Here is a 15,826-nt window from a genome sequence, read left to right on the forward strand (position 1 = left end):
TTTCCATCTATATGCAGACAGGAACCATAGTTCTCTAGTTTCCTATAAAAGAAAGAAAGAAACATATCATGATAACTAATTTCTAACCTTTCTTTGGCTATTTGAAAAGCTTCTGTAATATTATTATTATTATATTTAAGTGAACAAGTTGTCTTTAGCTTGTTGCGGTTGTTAAAAGGCTAGTGTAAGTAACTTTTTGAAGCAACAGCTACTAACATTTTGCTTTTATTTTTATTTTAAAATGTTAAGTTTCATACCCATTTCTTCTAATTTTCCTAGTGATTTTAATACAAACATATTTATATATCTCTTCATTTTTTTAAATTAACATTATTCTTTCTCAAGGTTTTGATAAAGGACATGCACTTCTTTTATAATTGTAATAAAATAACATTATTCATATTTTTTATTTTATTTAAAATTATCATATTGATCAAAATTTAAATAAAAGCTTTGAAAATTTAAACATAAAAATTAGTGATAATAACAAGTCACTCTAAACTTTAGTGTTAACAAATAATATCAAGTTTTTATATATGTAATGAGTTTGTTAACGTTTTGATACATATATAATGAGTTTGTTAAGTGTAAATTACTTCAAGTTATTTCAAACTTAAACATTATCATTTGTGAGATGTCTTTTGAAGAACCACAAACGACCAAAAGACTAAACAATATACGAGTCTAAAGAAATTTAAAAGACTTTCTAACTTAATCAATTATCAAATCAAACTTTAAGAAGAAATTATCCAATCAAAGTTAAAGAACAAAATTATAAAAGAAGAAATTATAACTTGATTAAAGCTCAAATTCTATTGTATGAACAAGACAAAATACATATTTGATACGAAATGTATTTATTTGACAAGATGTGTCAAAATCTTAAAAAAAGAGTTTTGAGAAAAACAAATCTTTTAAGGTTGGAATAAATAGATATAAATATTTAAATATTTCCCTTTTTCATTTATTGGAGTTATATTAACTTTATTATCTTTTACTAGTTATTTATGAAAAAAAAATTAATTCACTATTGTATCTTTTCTACTATTGTATCTTTATGATTCTAGTCTTTATTGATTGTCTCTTTATTTTTTGTTCTCTCTCTTTAGTTAGACCTAGAATGGATGTACTATTTGTATATGTTTAGATCTTATCTGCTTTGATTTCAATAGAAAAACATAAGAGAAATTTTTTCTCATATACTTTGTCTTCCTTTTTATCTTTTGTTCATATTTCTTCTCATATCCTTTGTCTTCCTTTTTATCTTTTTTTCATTTCTGTTATTTTTTTATAATTATAATATGGTATCAGAATGGTTTAAGTTTATCTTAATGATAGACTTATCAGGTCACCTGCTATTGCGTCACTATCAAACCATCCATAAATATATAGTCTCATGCATGAGTTAACAGTCTCGGCGTGTGGAGGTGTGTTGGAGATCTCACATCGACTAGAGATAAGGATATTTCATAATATATATAAGTGGATGCAAACATCTCCTTATGTGATGATTTTATAAGTTTTGAATTATACTTAAAGTTCAATTCTTAATATGGTATGAGAGTTTTGATTAAGAGGTGATTTTTTCTTTCAAACAACGTGAGTTGATTATTATAAACTATTTCACTCAACTAAAAATTCTTTATAATGAGCTTGATCTTGTCTGCCTGCTACCTGCTTGTTCACGTGCCTTTAAATGCACTTGCAATGCTCTTGTAAATGTTTCTAAATATAAAACACAAGACCAAATTATTAAATTTCTAGGGAGGACTAAATGGTAATTATTTGAGTGTGAGAACTCAATTCCTATTGATGGACATTTTGTCATTCTTGAACAGAGTTTGTTCTCTCATTACACAATAATAAAGATAAATTTTTGGTGATCAATTCAAGGAAATGATTGCTACTAACAAAGGAAGTTATAGAAACAAATGTTACAACTTATGGAAGAGGTTCTGATTGTGAAAGAGAAAGCTATGGAGGAGGATATATTTCTAAAATCTGCAGTCATTGTAAAAAGACAAGGCATACCATTGATACATGTTATAGAAAACATGGCTCTCCACCTCATTCAAAATTTAAAAATTAGAACCATGATAAGAGTCATCTAATGCATTTTTTCAAAATACAAATTCTAATAATGATGAAACATTACTCTTGTATGAAACATTGTTAACTCTTTTACAATAATCCAAATGCAGTGACAATATTTTCAATCAAGTTTATGTTATTCCTTCCAATATGATAATACACATTTGTAATAAATTTCTCTTTACCTTAAATTTTTGAATTCTTGATAATGGTGCTACATATTTTAGTAATACTTCATATTAAAACAAACACTTATGAATATTTATTGATAAAATAACTATAATTTGTTCCCTAATTTATGAATTTAAACTTTTTTTTTACATATTTTATGATTATAATATGAATAAGAACTATTTATTTCTAAATTTGTGTTAATGTTAGGATTATAAAAAAAAAAAAAAAAAGCTGGAAGGTTGATTCAACACGTCCAAACTCGCGTAAGCCAAAAACACTTCAGAGAAACTCGCCCAAGCAAACTCAATCTCGCTTAGGTGAGATCACTCTAGAGAAGTTGAGTTTTTTCTCGTCCAAGCAAACTACAGCCCGCCTAGGCGAGAAGTCACTTAGTTCAAGCCTAACTAGGTTAAATATGAGACGTGAGACATAATACTAAACATCATTAGAAGAATAGAAGGTGATAGAAAACCCTAGAGGAGACAAACTGTTAAGAAAAAACATGTTGGATCTTTCCATGCTTGTAATATCAACATTAGTGACTAATTCTACCCTTTAAAATTGGAAGTGATTTGTTCAAACACTTATGTATTAAACATAATATTATGTTCTTAATTGATTATTGGTATTGTCATTTTATTCTCAAGACAATTTTTATCATAACTTTGATCCTTAGATTTAACTAAAAAGTACTTCTAAGTATTAGACCTAAATACTTAACATATTTAATATTATAAATAAATTTAAAATATTAAAAAATCAATATTTAAAAGACTATCTTAATAATATTATTTTATAAGTTTAATCTTTATATTATTAATATTTAATAATTATTTATATAAATATATCTATATCTATATTATTATTTGTTTTTATTATATTATATTATTATAATCGATTGTATGTTACAAAATTGCGGCGTAATGCATATAAATTTTATAATATAATTAATTATTATTTTTTATAATATATATATATAATATTTTTATTTTTTATAATATATATAATATTTTATTTTTGTTATAGATATATCTAATATTTTTAGAGGTTTATAAGAATGTAAAAGCTACACATTTTACTACCTTTCTACATATTTGTCGATGGTTAGAAACAAACACGTGATGAGTATTGGAGAAAATTTTGGCCTAAAACATAGATTTCTCTTGGTTTAACATTGTATGACATAGGTTCACAAAAGTACACACAACCATTGATGAAACTTCCTTTGAATCAGACCACTTTTTTTCAATAATTAAATCATGAAAACTAAACTAACCAAAGCCAGTTTCATTGCTCCACTTACCTCTGCATTCCAAGATTCCCTTGTCTCTAAAATGAGTTGGAAAAAACAGTGATATGCTTCATGGGATTGGCCACTTCCTTGCCCCCAGCATGCATCACAAACTCAGCTGGAGTGAGGAAACTACCATGGCAGACACAAACAATACATACTTCACCAGTTCTGTACTTGTACAGAAACCCTTCTATTCTCTTCCCATCAGCTCCATCTCCAGTTGTACTCACACTTGGCATCCGTCTCAGGATCTCCATTACATCCCCTTTAAGACTGCAATAGTTCCCAAGTTTATGTTTTTTCGCCTGATTCTCCAGCTTAGTGTCAGCAGGCCTAGGTAAAATTTTCTTGGTCATTGTCTTCTTGGAAGCCATGGAATTGTTGTCCTGCTTGGTTGAAGTTTGGACTTTCAAAGCAACTCCTTCAGCTGAATGTCTGAGACCTATACATGGAATGTTGTATGAGACAACTGTGAATGTGTAGGATGGAAATCATACAAAAAAGGTTTAGTTTCAGATTAGCAAGATCAAATGAAAAATACTGAAGTATTTGCATTAGTTAGACAATGGGATGAATGGTGATAAAAAAATAATACTAAACTGACCTAACTTATACAGAAAGAAAACTAAACCATAGGAATTGTCTTGCAAAGAAATCTGTTTATACAAAGCACTTACAGATTTAATTATTATTCAAAACCTTGAAATGATTCAGACAGAGGTATATCTCAGCATTATTACCAGATGAAAAAAATCAGTTTCTATTGTATATGGTTGTAATCAAGCTATGAGTTAATGATGCACTAAAGAAAAACCTTAACAACTCACATGTCTTGTTTCTCTAAAATGGTTTTGTATGGAAAGAATATGGTAGTTTGGGACCTTTTGTTGCACTAAGAAGAGGAAACTTTCTCCAACACACCCATCACTTAAAAACTACCATGAGAACAAAACAGAAATAAAGACCTCATCCCAACTTATGATTATGGTTTTCTTTTACAGTAAAAGCAAATTACTTTTGATGCATCAATCTATCTTGGAAAATTGTGAATCCAGCTTTGATGTCATAAATGTTAAACAAATGAAAGAGAGGTATGCACCAATATAAGACTAGCTACACACATGCAGCATCTGTTAGTATGTAGAAAGAAAGTAAAAGAAACATTTTATCAGAAGACAGAAATAATAAATTAACAGTCTAAAAATTGATTCAGACATTAAATGGAACATCTGAAACAAAAGTTATAGTCCAGAGGAATGACACACAAGCAAACCAATTTCTATATGTAAATGAACTTCTGGATCTGGAGTATGGTGTGGCATTATGTCCTGGTAAATCAAGGATACATACACTTTATTTCTAGTGTATAATCGTTAGTACAAAGAAATGGTAACCATTATTTACTTATAAAACTAGAAGTTTGAGTTAGTGAAGAGTAGTCAGACAATGAATATCGATGTAATTTATACAAGATCAACTTAGTTGTGATACTGAATTTATTTAAGGAGTAAACTCAACACTGAGGGAGATAATTTACAGAGCTAAACATAACTCTTCAAGAACAAATAGATTGCCTTTAGAAATCTAGGTGATAGGGAACTAAAAATCAACGGAGAGAAGCAATTTCGCACACAGAAAGGGGGGTAGGGGGAATAGTCCTCAACACCAAAAGGTTTCTTCTTATTCTTTTAATCATTTAACTGCAACACAAACAAAATATCATTACTTTCTAAGATGCCAATACAATCACAGAAGACATAAGAATACACAGTTACAAACCATTATAACATATACAGGTTGGCAACATTCTGATCCCCAAAAAATAAAAAGTATACCATGATCATACAAAATAGAGGACATAAGTGAAAGAAATTGATTACCACGAAGCTCTGAAGCCTGAGAAGGATTTGGGTGTGACTTGAATTGGGGAAGTGATGCTGGTGTATTGATATTGACAGCAGAAGCAGCCACCCAGGCAAGCACTTGAGGTGAGAGTCCAGCCACCCTCCTCTGCCTCTCAGCTGGCACTGAGCAAGATCTGCCAAGATATGGGCCCCGCTGGACCCCACTTGCCACACCCTCTACTGATGATGACCTTGTCAACCTACTTTCTTCTGCATTCTTACCGCAAGGAGAAAATGTTTTCTCCTTGTAACACCTCTGCACCCAAAAAAGTACAAAAATTAAAACGAATCTCACAGTCTAACAAGCTCCTAGCTTCATGATGTAAAATGAAAATTAAGAAAAACCTCAACTTGATCAACATTTCTTTTCTTTTCTGTTTTGTTTTGTTTTTTTACCTCCATTGGAACAGAGAAGAAAGAGAAAACCCCTCAACCGAACAGGTTTCTCTCTGAAAGAAACAATATGCATGAACAAGTTAGGCACAAAAGTACAATCGGGTGGTCCACAAAGAAAGAAAAAAGCAAATTTCAAGAGTGTAGAGAGCTGTGCTAAAACTTGGTGAGGAAACTAAGAGAAGAAAACAAATGGGGGCAGGGCGGCATACAGTGTTTGTTATGCAGATGATTTTAAAGAAAGAAGAGAATGGTAGAAAGAGAACAAAAAGTACAGGAAGAATCCGAGGGAGAAGAAAAGAGGTTGAGAGAGAGAGAAGAAAGAGGAAGTGAAGGAGAGAAAGTTATGATTGTTGTTGATGTTAATGTTAATGTTGATGTTAATGTTGTTGAATGTTCATGGATGTATTCATGGGTGTAGTTCGTGAACAATGAGGAAGCGTTTGAAAAGTTCCACGTGGTAATCAATGGAGAGAGAGTTTGGTTCACATCATCTACAGTTACGTTACACTTGTGCCTCGTCTCTCTGCGATTTGCAGGCACCACCCTTCTCCGACACCTTTCCTTTCCCATGCCACGTAATTCTCACAGTGAATTTCGGTTAATAACCCCTCAGACAAATCTTAATTTTTTTAAAAGATAAAAAATAATCTTTTTTATTTTATAATCTAGAAACTTCATTTTTTTATCATGCTACTATATTTTAACGATTAAACCTTTTGTCATGTTAGTATCTCTTAAATATTTGCAACACTTAAATAATATTTTTGTACTCATAAATTTATTAATTATCTACATTATCTTAAACTTATTTTTACTTAATTTTGATTGAAAATTTTATTGACATTTATTAAGTTACAAATTATAACTTAAGTAATAAATCATTAAGTGAAACCGAATTTCAACATCAGCATCGACTTGAGTAAGGTAAGTAAGTCACAAATGTCAGCTAGAGAGATCCAAAAGTGGGGATGATTAAATGTAAAAGTGATGGTTTGATAGCGTATGTGGGCATTTTTCGAGGCAATAATGATGAATATATAAGAGGTTTCACTATCTTTATTGAAAGTGTTTGCCCATTGATATAGAAGTGTGAAGTATAAAGATTCAATTACAATCTTAAAGATTTGATGATATTTGATGTTTTCAAGCATGCTAATAAGTTGATAATGATGCAAGTGTGATGTTGATTTTGAATTTGTTTTTTATTTGAGTTATAATTTTTGTTTTTAACAATGTTGTAAGTATCCTTTTTGGTTTGTAATAAATTGAATTGTGTTTTAATGTTTTAGATTTGAAAGAAAAATAAGGAAGAATATTTTATGATTAATATGATGATTTAATCTATTAAAATTATTTAGAATTTAAAGTTATCATGTTGATTCGATTTTAATTGATTAAAATAATTTTACAATTGATTAAAATTATTTAATTCAATTTAATAATTGTTTTGTTGATTCTATTTTAATACGTTAAAATAATAAATTAATCGATTAATTTCACGAGGAAGTGAAATTAACAAATTGATCATATTTTTAATTTATTAAAATAGAGTTTTAATCCATTATAACAGACAAATTAAAATCTATAGTCTTTCATTTAACACAAAAATAAAATTATTTTTTCTAAACATATTTATACTATTGAAAAAAGACTTTGATTTTAGATTACAAAACACTCTTTGGAGTCTTCTTTCCTTTGGTTCAAATAATTGATTTTAAGAAATTCAAATTGTGATCACTTTTGTATCTTTTTTTTTCTCAATTGTGCTTGAACTATCCAAGTGATCTTGTTACTTTTTCTATAATTACTTTGGTGTATTTTGTCTTGACTAGTTATCTAGAGTATTGCTTGGGATAGTGTTTCACAAGTGGTGGTAGAAGATCTTGTAAGGTTCAAAATCTTATTATGTATATTATTTTTCTTGTTTTCTTGAGGGTTCTTCTAAATTTGAAAATATAATGATTTGGTCTAATTAGAGTGATTAGGCAACGGTGTAGCTTTTGTGATAAAAACCAATATAACTCTTGGTGTATTTTTCTCTCTTTTTATCTCTTTGTTCACTTTACTTGTTATATTGCACATTATTCTTGTCACATACTTTGCATCTTGAATTATCTTTTAACTAATCTTCAATTATGTACTTAATCTGGTTTAAACTAGTGTTCAATCAACTAATCGAGAGAGTGTTCAAATTCTACATAGTCTTCATTTGATTATCCTCTCCAACAAGCTTCAACGTGATCAGTTGATCCCCTTGTCTGAAGTCATGGGTCAAGCTCAATCATAGGATGAAAATAGTCTTGAGTCGATCCTTAAAACTAATGAAAAAATCTCATTTACTTCTCGATTAGGGGTAGTGATTGTAGAAATTGACTAGATATGCGAGATTGTAATTAATTAGGAAATATAGCTAGAAACGATATCGGATACAAGGAGAAAGAAGGAGAACATTACTGAATATAAGAAGGAGAGGGAGGTCCGATCAAGGACGACAACAACTCAGCTGAAAACCACTATTTCTGGCTAAACTAAACGCTCTAGTTGGGAGACATCCTTCTTGGCTAGAACACCTTGCATACTACCTCTTCATCTTCAGTGATAAGTGGTTGTTTAGAAAAGAATACTCAGTTAAGATAAGAGTGATTTGTATTAAGAATACTCAAGAATACTCAAGTTGATTAAATAAATTACAAATATATAAATTACAAATATATCATTTGAGCATTCACTATCATACGATATTTGTAAAAATTGCACAAAAATTTTGAAAAACACAATTCAACCCTCTCTTCTTCTTCTTGTGTTCTTCTTATTTTCACATGTTCAAATAAAGACTTGCAAATGGTCTTATATAATATGTCCATGCATTAACAATTATTTCATTAAAGTAAAATAAAAATAAGATTACAAAATGAAATTTTAGAGACATTATACCAATGAAGTATGAAGAGTTGGAGTACGGGTTGTAAGATTTATAACATTAACCCAACTTGCAATTAAATTGTCAGTAACCATATTTTTTCAATATCTAAGTTATTTATTTTATAGTTAGAGACGTCTTAGCCAAGATGGGTAACCTAAACTACTCCCTATTAAAAGGATAGTTTGATATTTATCAACTTAAGAGGCGTTGAAAAATACAAAACTCATGGAAGACCTAAAAATACTTGTAGAAGCATAACACATGGTTGTAGTATAAAAAAACCAAATTAAAAAAAAAAACTAAGAACAAGTTGCAAAAGAAAAGAGAAAATGAATTAAAGAAAGGAATGAGTAAGAACATGTCACCTTTGAAGAGTTTAAAAGAGAATAAGTGCAAAGAGGATTCATTACTTGAAGAAGTTCTCCAAGACAAGAATCAAGATAATAATACAACACTTTCAAGGTAGTCAAAGATATTCACAAATCAAGGAGAAATTCATTCATTCAAGTGTAAATTTTACTAGAGAGTTTGACCTCATTTATAGACATAGAATTTCATCCAAAGCCTTGAGAAATGGATTTTAAGCAATGTTAAAACAAGAAAAAGGAATCCTAAGAATTAATACAAAAGTAATGACAGACAACAAGAAAATCATTAAATAAAAACCAATTTTAGATACAAAAAATAATTAGTCACTAAATTGATTAAATTATATATTATTTTATATACCAAACAAATTATTGGTATCTAAAATTTTCTATTATTAATAAAATTTATAAACTAGTTTCTAAATTGGTATCTACTTAGCTACCAATTAATTTAAATTCTAAAGTTGGTAATTAAAATCTTGGTAGCTAATTAGATACCAATTTAGAAATTAATTTATAAATTTTATTAATAATAAAAACTACTTTAGATACCAATAATTTGTTTAGTCTCTAAAATAGTGTCTAATTTAGTCAATATAGGGACTAATTATTTTTTGTCTCTAAAATTGATTTTTGTTTAATAATTTTTTTGTAATGACAACATCTAGTGTGAACACAAGCCTAATTAAGCTACTAATTACATTTATCATTCACTAATCCTATGATTAACACAAACTTAATTCCTTATCACTGGGATGATCTTTGAAAGTTTGAGAGGTACTTGGATAAGCACATGGGATGTTTCTTAACTCAAGGGAAAGACATGTGAAGTGGTTACAACCTTCACTTTCACGTGTACTTTAAAGTGACATGTACAAGTTACATAAGCGTGCAAGTAGTTATATTACTGGACAAAATCATTATTAGACTTAATTAGACTTAATTACAGGAATATAATCACTATTAATGAGTCTATAATTAGACTTAATTATAGGAATATAATCACTATTAATAGGTCTATAATTAGACTTAATTACCGATGTTATGTTAGGAAAAGAATCTGTACGGTTCTCTACGGTTCTAATGCTATGCTATGGTTATATATATGTATCATTGCTATAGATGAAAGGCAGATTGAATAAAACAGAGAATATTCTTTCAAGTTACATAAGCACATAACCTTGAAAGTGACACGTTGAATGTAGAAACTCTTCATCGTGCCTAATATTCTTAGAATGTTCCATAATATATAAAATTTATAAGTCATCTTACTTCTTTATATCTTCTTCAACTCTTTTTAGTCTCCCTCTTGAATTTTTTTTTTTCTTTTCTTATCATAATTATTATTTGTGTTATTAATTCATCTTATAATTCTTTTTCTTCTTCATTATATTACTCAACAATCCTAATTATATCATTGAGATTACCAAAAGGTGACATGGATATCTTAGATAATATCTTAAACATCTAACTAAAACATGGAGAAACCAATTTAAAAAATGATTGGCTATTAAATCATTAAAATAATAATTATAATAATTAAATATATGAAATAGCATGAAAGCATAATTTTGTAATATTAATTTGACGAAGATGATCACATGACTCTTGGTGGATTCCATACAACAAACATCTTTGAACTAAAATATTAGCCAATAGTTATAATATAATTGCATTATTATTAATCATTCCTTCGTCCACCTTAATTATCTGTTTGGATCCACGTATTTATTGTTGTTTACGATGGAAGTATGAAATTATTCGTGTTCGAATCAAGGTAAATGTGCATTTTTGAAGGCGTGAAAACATGCGAATGAATTAAAATCTTCTCTTTACATACATGCAAAGAATTGAGCTGAAAGACACATCAGTGGTATTTTTCACTTTTATCCCCGAAAATGTATGTGCATGATGCAGCGTGGTATTAATAAAATAATTTAAAAATATTCTTTACATATTGCAATGTTTTTTTAATTATTTTTTTTGTATTTATGTTATTAATTTTGATTTTGTTTAATATATATATATAATAACATAGTTTAAAATAATATAAATTAAATAATCATAAATAATATTAAAACTATCTAAATACATTAATTTAACTAACAAAATTAATTTAAATTAATAAAATGAAAAATAATATAATTATATTTAAATTTTTAATTTTATTTATTTATTTTATTTTTATATTCTTTTATTCTTTTATTTATAATTATAATTTTACATATTATTTTAATTAACTAAAATATACACAAATTTTTTTTTCTTTTTTATATACATAAGGATAAATTTGTAATCTTATAATTTACAACATTAAAAATAATTCAAAATACACTCGCAACCATCACATCACTCACATACTTCAATAAACTTTCCTCCCACATCCACTCTAACATACCCCAATCCAAACAACCTCAACTTTCTTCACACTTCCACTCCCCCACACCCTCTAATCCAAACAAAGCCTAAGAGAAGGCAAGTTCTCCTTGTTTTGTACCTCAATAATTTCTTTGTGCACCTCCATAAAATTTTGAAATGATAGACCCTATATATAGGGTTTTAATTAAGTGGAGGAGTTGTTCTTGAAGGTTTTGATTCAATGATGTTTGTAAGTGGTTGTCAGAGGTACTATCGGAGGTGAAGGTGAGTTAATTGTTTCTGTTCTTTTTTATTTTCATTTTGTTGTTGTATACCATATGGTAGACGCTGGTACACCTTATTTTTTGAAACACATATTGGATTGGTTCATACGGTATACAAAATCGAATATGATATTGTATACTGAATGGACCAATCTGGTATATGTTGTAAATTTACATACCAAATTGTGCTATTTGGTATACAATATTGGATCCAGTTTTATATACTAAATGGACCAATATGATATTTGTTTCAAAAAATGAGGTGTACAATTCAGTTTGTTTAGAGAAAATGCATATTGAATTATGCAAATTGTATGTTCCTCAACAATGTTATATTTCAAGTTTATATAATCATGATTTAACACAACACAATTTTTTATTTTTACATAAGATTTAAAAATGGTGGTGCAAAACAAGGTACAAAAATGGGATTTAAAAACAAAAGTTAACTTACTCTCATGTAAATGCTCTCTTCAACCCTATCTTGACTGCGCTCAAATCCTCTCTCAAATTCACTCCTGTTGAAAAACTAAAGGTGTTGCTGCTAAAGAAAAAAGGAGGTAAAGAAGTGCGCTGATTTTGAGAAAGAATGGTTAAGGGAGGATGTGAGGTTTTGAGAAAATTAGGATTTTAAACTTTGTTAAACAAGAACATAAATGACGTTTCACATTTTCTGTGGAGGTGCTAAGAGAAATGTTGGAAGTGTAGAGAGAATCCGCCTTAAGTGAATATAACGAATCCAAAAAAACAAGAAGCCCAAAAAAACAGTGACTGTGCAACAAAAGCCCATACCCATTAAGTCCATATAGTGCCAAAACATAAGGACATCTTAATTCTGTCATTGTTGTTGAACAGATAGACAAGAAAAAAAGTATAGCTTTGATTCATATACCAGTGTACTTAGGATAATTAATTGATGATGATGAATTTATTTGTGTTATGATGTAAAATTAGTTGATCAATTAATAGATAAAAATGGAATCTTAGGATAAATGATTTTTTATATGCCAATCTTTTCGTTTTACCAAGTAGAAAACGTAGACAAGAAAAGAGAGAATAGTATCTATTTTGATATCAAAGTTTTGTTTAAGCGACAATTTTATTTTAAAATATAGTCTAAATCATATATATATATATAAATTATTGATATAAAAAAAATACATTTGAGTTTTAAATTTTAAACAATACGCTAGTATTTAATTGAAAATAGTATTTTTAAGTCTAAATTATATATGTGAATATTTTTATCCAAAAAAGTTGAACATAGTAAGGAATTCAAGGTAAATCAGATACCTTACTTTTTCTTAGGTTTAATATGTATTTCGGTCATTGTATTATATCAATATTGATTTTTTTTCTACATCAAACTTTGTTTTTTTATCCTAATTCAAAGGGTAGATATGGTACCTTAGAGTTAAGTACTTGTATTAAAGAATTTATATATATTATAATGTTATAATATTAAAAGTCGTCTATTACATAAAAGTTTCATTTCAATATTTTTTTTACTATAAACATAAAAAATATTTAAAAATTTTAAATTAAAAACAAAAACTAATTTTACCTAAAAATATAAGAAATTAAAACATATTTAATCCAATTTTTTTCGACCAAGCAGAAAGATAATTTTTGGGTACAGTGCTGTGTTAAACATAGTTTATCGTTGCTAAGAAATAATGAAAAGCAAAACATTTTCGGTGGAGTAGAAGGAGTGAGAAGTGAACACCAACCAGTGCATGACACGTGGACATGGAAGCAAAGGAAAACCAATGAGTAATCTTGGTTATGCATCATCTTCATCCACACAGTGCTTATGAGAGCTTTGTTTGTTCATCTCAACCAAGCAATAACGATAAAGAAGTTTATGGTTATGGAGGCCTCAGCAACCATTTGCAAAATCAGCTTAGGATTACCCTTCATCTTCTCTTCCTCTCCTGCCTTTTCACAAAAACCTGCTACTTTCTCTCCAATGCTTGTCAAGTCCATGGCAACTCCCAAGCCACTTTCCTCAGTCTCTAAAACTGTGGGCTCTAGAAAGGTCAGTGAAAGGCAAAATCTTTTGTGTTCCAATGGTGTTGTATCAAGAGTGGCTGTCATGTCTTTTATTTTACTACTGAGGGAACCAAAAGGGTACTGTGAATTTACATGTTTTTGAACCAAAAATTAGAAAGAAAAAGTTATTGGCTTGTAGTATTTGGTAGGTCAGTGTAATTACATGTCTATATATACATGTACCAAAGTTCCTCACTCAATGATTCTTTTTGTTCAAATGATTTGTAAAACTGAAACCTGTCTGTAATGTTTCAATTTGATCACCAAGAAATGAAATAAAAGAATGCTCTGGATTGCTTGATTTGAGCCGAAAATGACATTGTAATGGTTCTAGTTTTTAATGTGTCTCTATATCTATATATGTGTATAGGAAAACATTGCATGAATGAACACCCTTCAATCTTTTTATATCCCTGAGACACTTAATAGAATAATGGTATTTTTACTTATTTAGTTTTTTCATTTCAGAGTATTTTGTATTTTGAAATAAAAATATCACATCATTAATGTTGGCTGAGTGTTTAGTGGAAGATGAAGTGTTTATGTATCATCCTCCTATATATATGTATAAACTTGCTTAACAATGATTATTTTTGCTGGTTTGCTTTGAAGAGTGAGACCTATATCCAGAGGTTTAGTTAACCACTTTCCTGTGAACCAAAACTTGCTTTAGAAATTGTAATGGTTATTAGCTCTTAAAACACTATTAGACTTGTTCACAAATGATTTGACACTTTGAAGTTATGTAGTTCACTAGATAGAGAGGATAATGACAAATCTTAATTGTTGAAGGAAAAGTTTATATATTCATAATTTGTTATGCATGCACATATAATATGATCTTCTTGTTAACAATTGAGATTTGTTACTTAATCCTCTAAAGTAAAATGCTTGCTAGAGAAGTCAAATACTTCATGATACTTTCCAATGTAGGAAGGAACACCAGGTGAAATACCTGAAAACATGTTTTCTTTTTGCTATCTGATTATGCAATGTTTCACTAGAATAATAAATAACTGAGCCAAGTGCACACTGCAGAATTCAACCGTGTTCCCACTTGGAGAGCAACCTAGGAGCAGTCCTGTGACAGCCAATCCTCCCATAAAGCTTCTGACAAGGATGGAGCAACTGAAGCTGTTGAGCAAAGCAGAGAAAGCAGGGTTGCTATCTGCAGCAGAGAAGTTTGGGTTCTCCCTCTCAGCAATAGAGAGGTTGGGACTCCTCTCAAAGGCAGAAGAGTTGGGTGTGCTATCTGCTGCCACTGATCCTGGAACTCCAGGGACACTCTTGACCCTCAGCTTGGGGTTGCTGCTCCTAGGACCCTTGTTTGTATACTTGGTTCCTGAGGACAACCTCGGTGAAGTGGGGTTGCAGGTTCTAGTTGCCTTGATCACTGTACTTGGGGGTTCTGCTGGTTTTGCTGCATCAAATTTTGTATCCAACCTGCAGAAATTGAAATGAATTTCGTGATACTTTTAATTTCTCTTTAGATCTTATTCTAAGATATTAGAATTTGCTTTCTCCCCTACTATTTTTTGCCTTCACTGTGCTTCTTACAAGCATTTTTGCTTTACTTATAATAATCAATTGTGGGTTTTATAGTCTTGAGTATAAGAGAAAGACTGTGTTGGGACTTTACAACGAATATATAACTTGTTAATGTGTGAAACATGCATCAATCAAGATATTGTTAACTATATCAAATGGGGTCGTGCAATCTTCAACTTCACCTAATGTGAATAAACGTTTCTTGTAATATAATGATAATGTTTTTAACAGTGCTGTTGCAGTTACCAATTGTGAATGATGCGACTGATAACTATAACATAGAAAGTCTTTTAACATAGGTTTGTCTTCCTCATTGCAGTTGCAACCCAAATAAAGCTCTCTTGCAATTTCTCTCTTCTATAGTGATGACAACTTTTATTAGTGGCCCTTGCTCAAGCATCAAACACTTCCATCTTCGTGCTTCATTTTTTCAC

The 15,826-nt window shown here is 29.5% G+C and overlaps 2 protein-coding genes across 13 annotated transcripts; one reads left to right on the forward strand and one right to left on the reverse strand.

Moving 5' to 3' along the window:
• Nucleotides 1-3,387: 3,387 nt before the first annotated feature.
• On the reverse strand, nucleotides 3,388-6,259 carry LOC137821983 (ninja-family protein AFP3-like). Of its 12 annotated transcripts, none has more exons than XM_068626814.1 (4): nucleotides 6,069-6,259; nucleotides 5,815-5,912; nucleotides 5,395-5,719; nucleotides 3,388-4,001 (listed from the first exon to the last, which is right to left on the reverse strand). In XM_068626814.1, exons 2-4 carry the CDS (start codon nucleotides 5,863-5,865, stop codon nucleotides 3,595-3,597), a joined length of 783 nt encoding a protein of 260 aa, XP_068482915.1. In that variant the 5' UTR covers nucleotides 5,866-5,912; nucleotides 6,069-6,259; the 3' UTR covers nucleotides 3,388-3,594. The 12 variants fall into 12 exon arrangements, with proteins under 12 accessions (XP_068482915.1, XP_068482913.1, XP_068482919.1 ...); XM_068626812.1 differs by having other exon boundaries at nucleotides 5,809-5,912; XM_068626818.1 differs by having other exon boundaries at nucleotides 5,860-5,912; nucleotides 6,069-6,251.
• Nucleotides 6,260-13,491: 7,232 nt separating this feature from the next.
• Nucleotides 13,492-15,333, forward strand: LOC137820149 (uncharacterized). Its single transcript, XM_068624005.1, has 2 exons — nucleotides 13,492-13,830; nucleotides 14,883-15,333. The coding sequence occupies exons 1-2, from the start codon at nucleotides 13,606-13,608 to the stop codon at nucleotides 15,303-15,305; spliced, it is 648 nt and encodes a 215-aa protein (XP_068480106.1). The 5' UTR covers nucleotides 13,492-13,605; the 3' UTR covers nucleotides 15,306-15,333.
• The last annotated feature ends 493 nt before the right edge of the window (nucleotides 15,334-15,826 follow it).

This window comes from Phaseolus vulgaris, chromosome 9 (genome assembly GCF_000499845.2).
Source record: "Phaseolus vulgaris cultivar G19833 chromosome 9, P. vulgaris v2.0, whole genome shotgun sequence".
Lineage (NCBI taxonomy): Eukaryota > Viridiplantae > Streptophyta > Magnoliopsida > Fabales > Fabaceae > Phaseolus > Phaseolus vulgaris.

Bases quoted from the DNA above. Each gene is read 5' to 3' on its own strand.
- LOC137821983 (XM_068626812.1), bottom strand. From the start codon at position 5,865: ATGGAGGTAAAAAAACAAAACAAAACAGAAAAGAAAAGAAATGTTGAT. The intron at 5,720-5,808 runs GTTTTTCTTAAT...TTTTGGGTGCAG, and splicing joins GAAATGTTGATCAAGTTGAG to AGGTGTTACAAGGAGAAAAC. The intron at 4,002-5,394 runs GTATACTTTTTA...TTCCATGTATAG, and splicing joins CTCTATTTTGTATGATCATG to GTCTCAGACATTCAGCTGAA.
- LOC137820149 (XM_068624005.1), top strand. From the start codon at position 13,606: ATGAGAGCTTTGTTTGTTCATCTCAACCAAGCAATAACGATAAAGAAG. The intron at 13,831-14,882 runs GTCAGTGAAAGG...TGCACACTGCAG, and splicing joins AAACTGTGGGCTCTAGAAAG to AATTCAACCGTGTTCCCACT.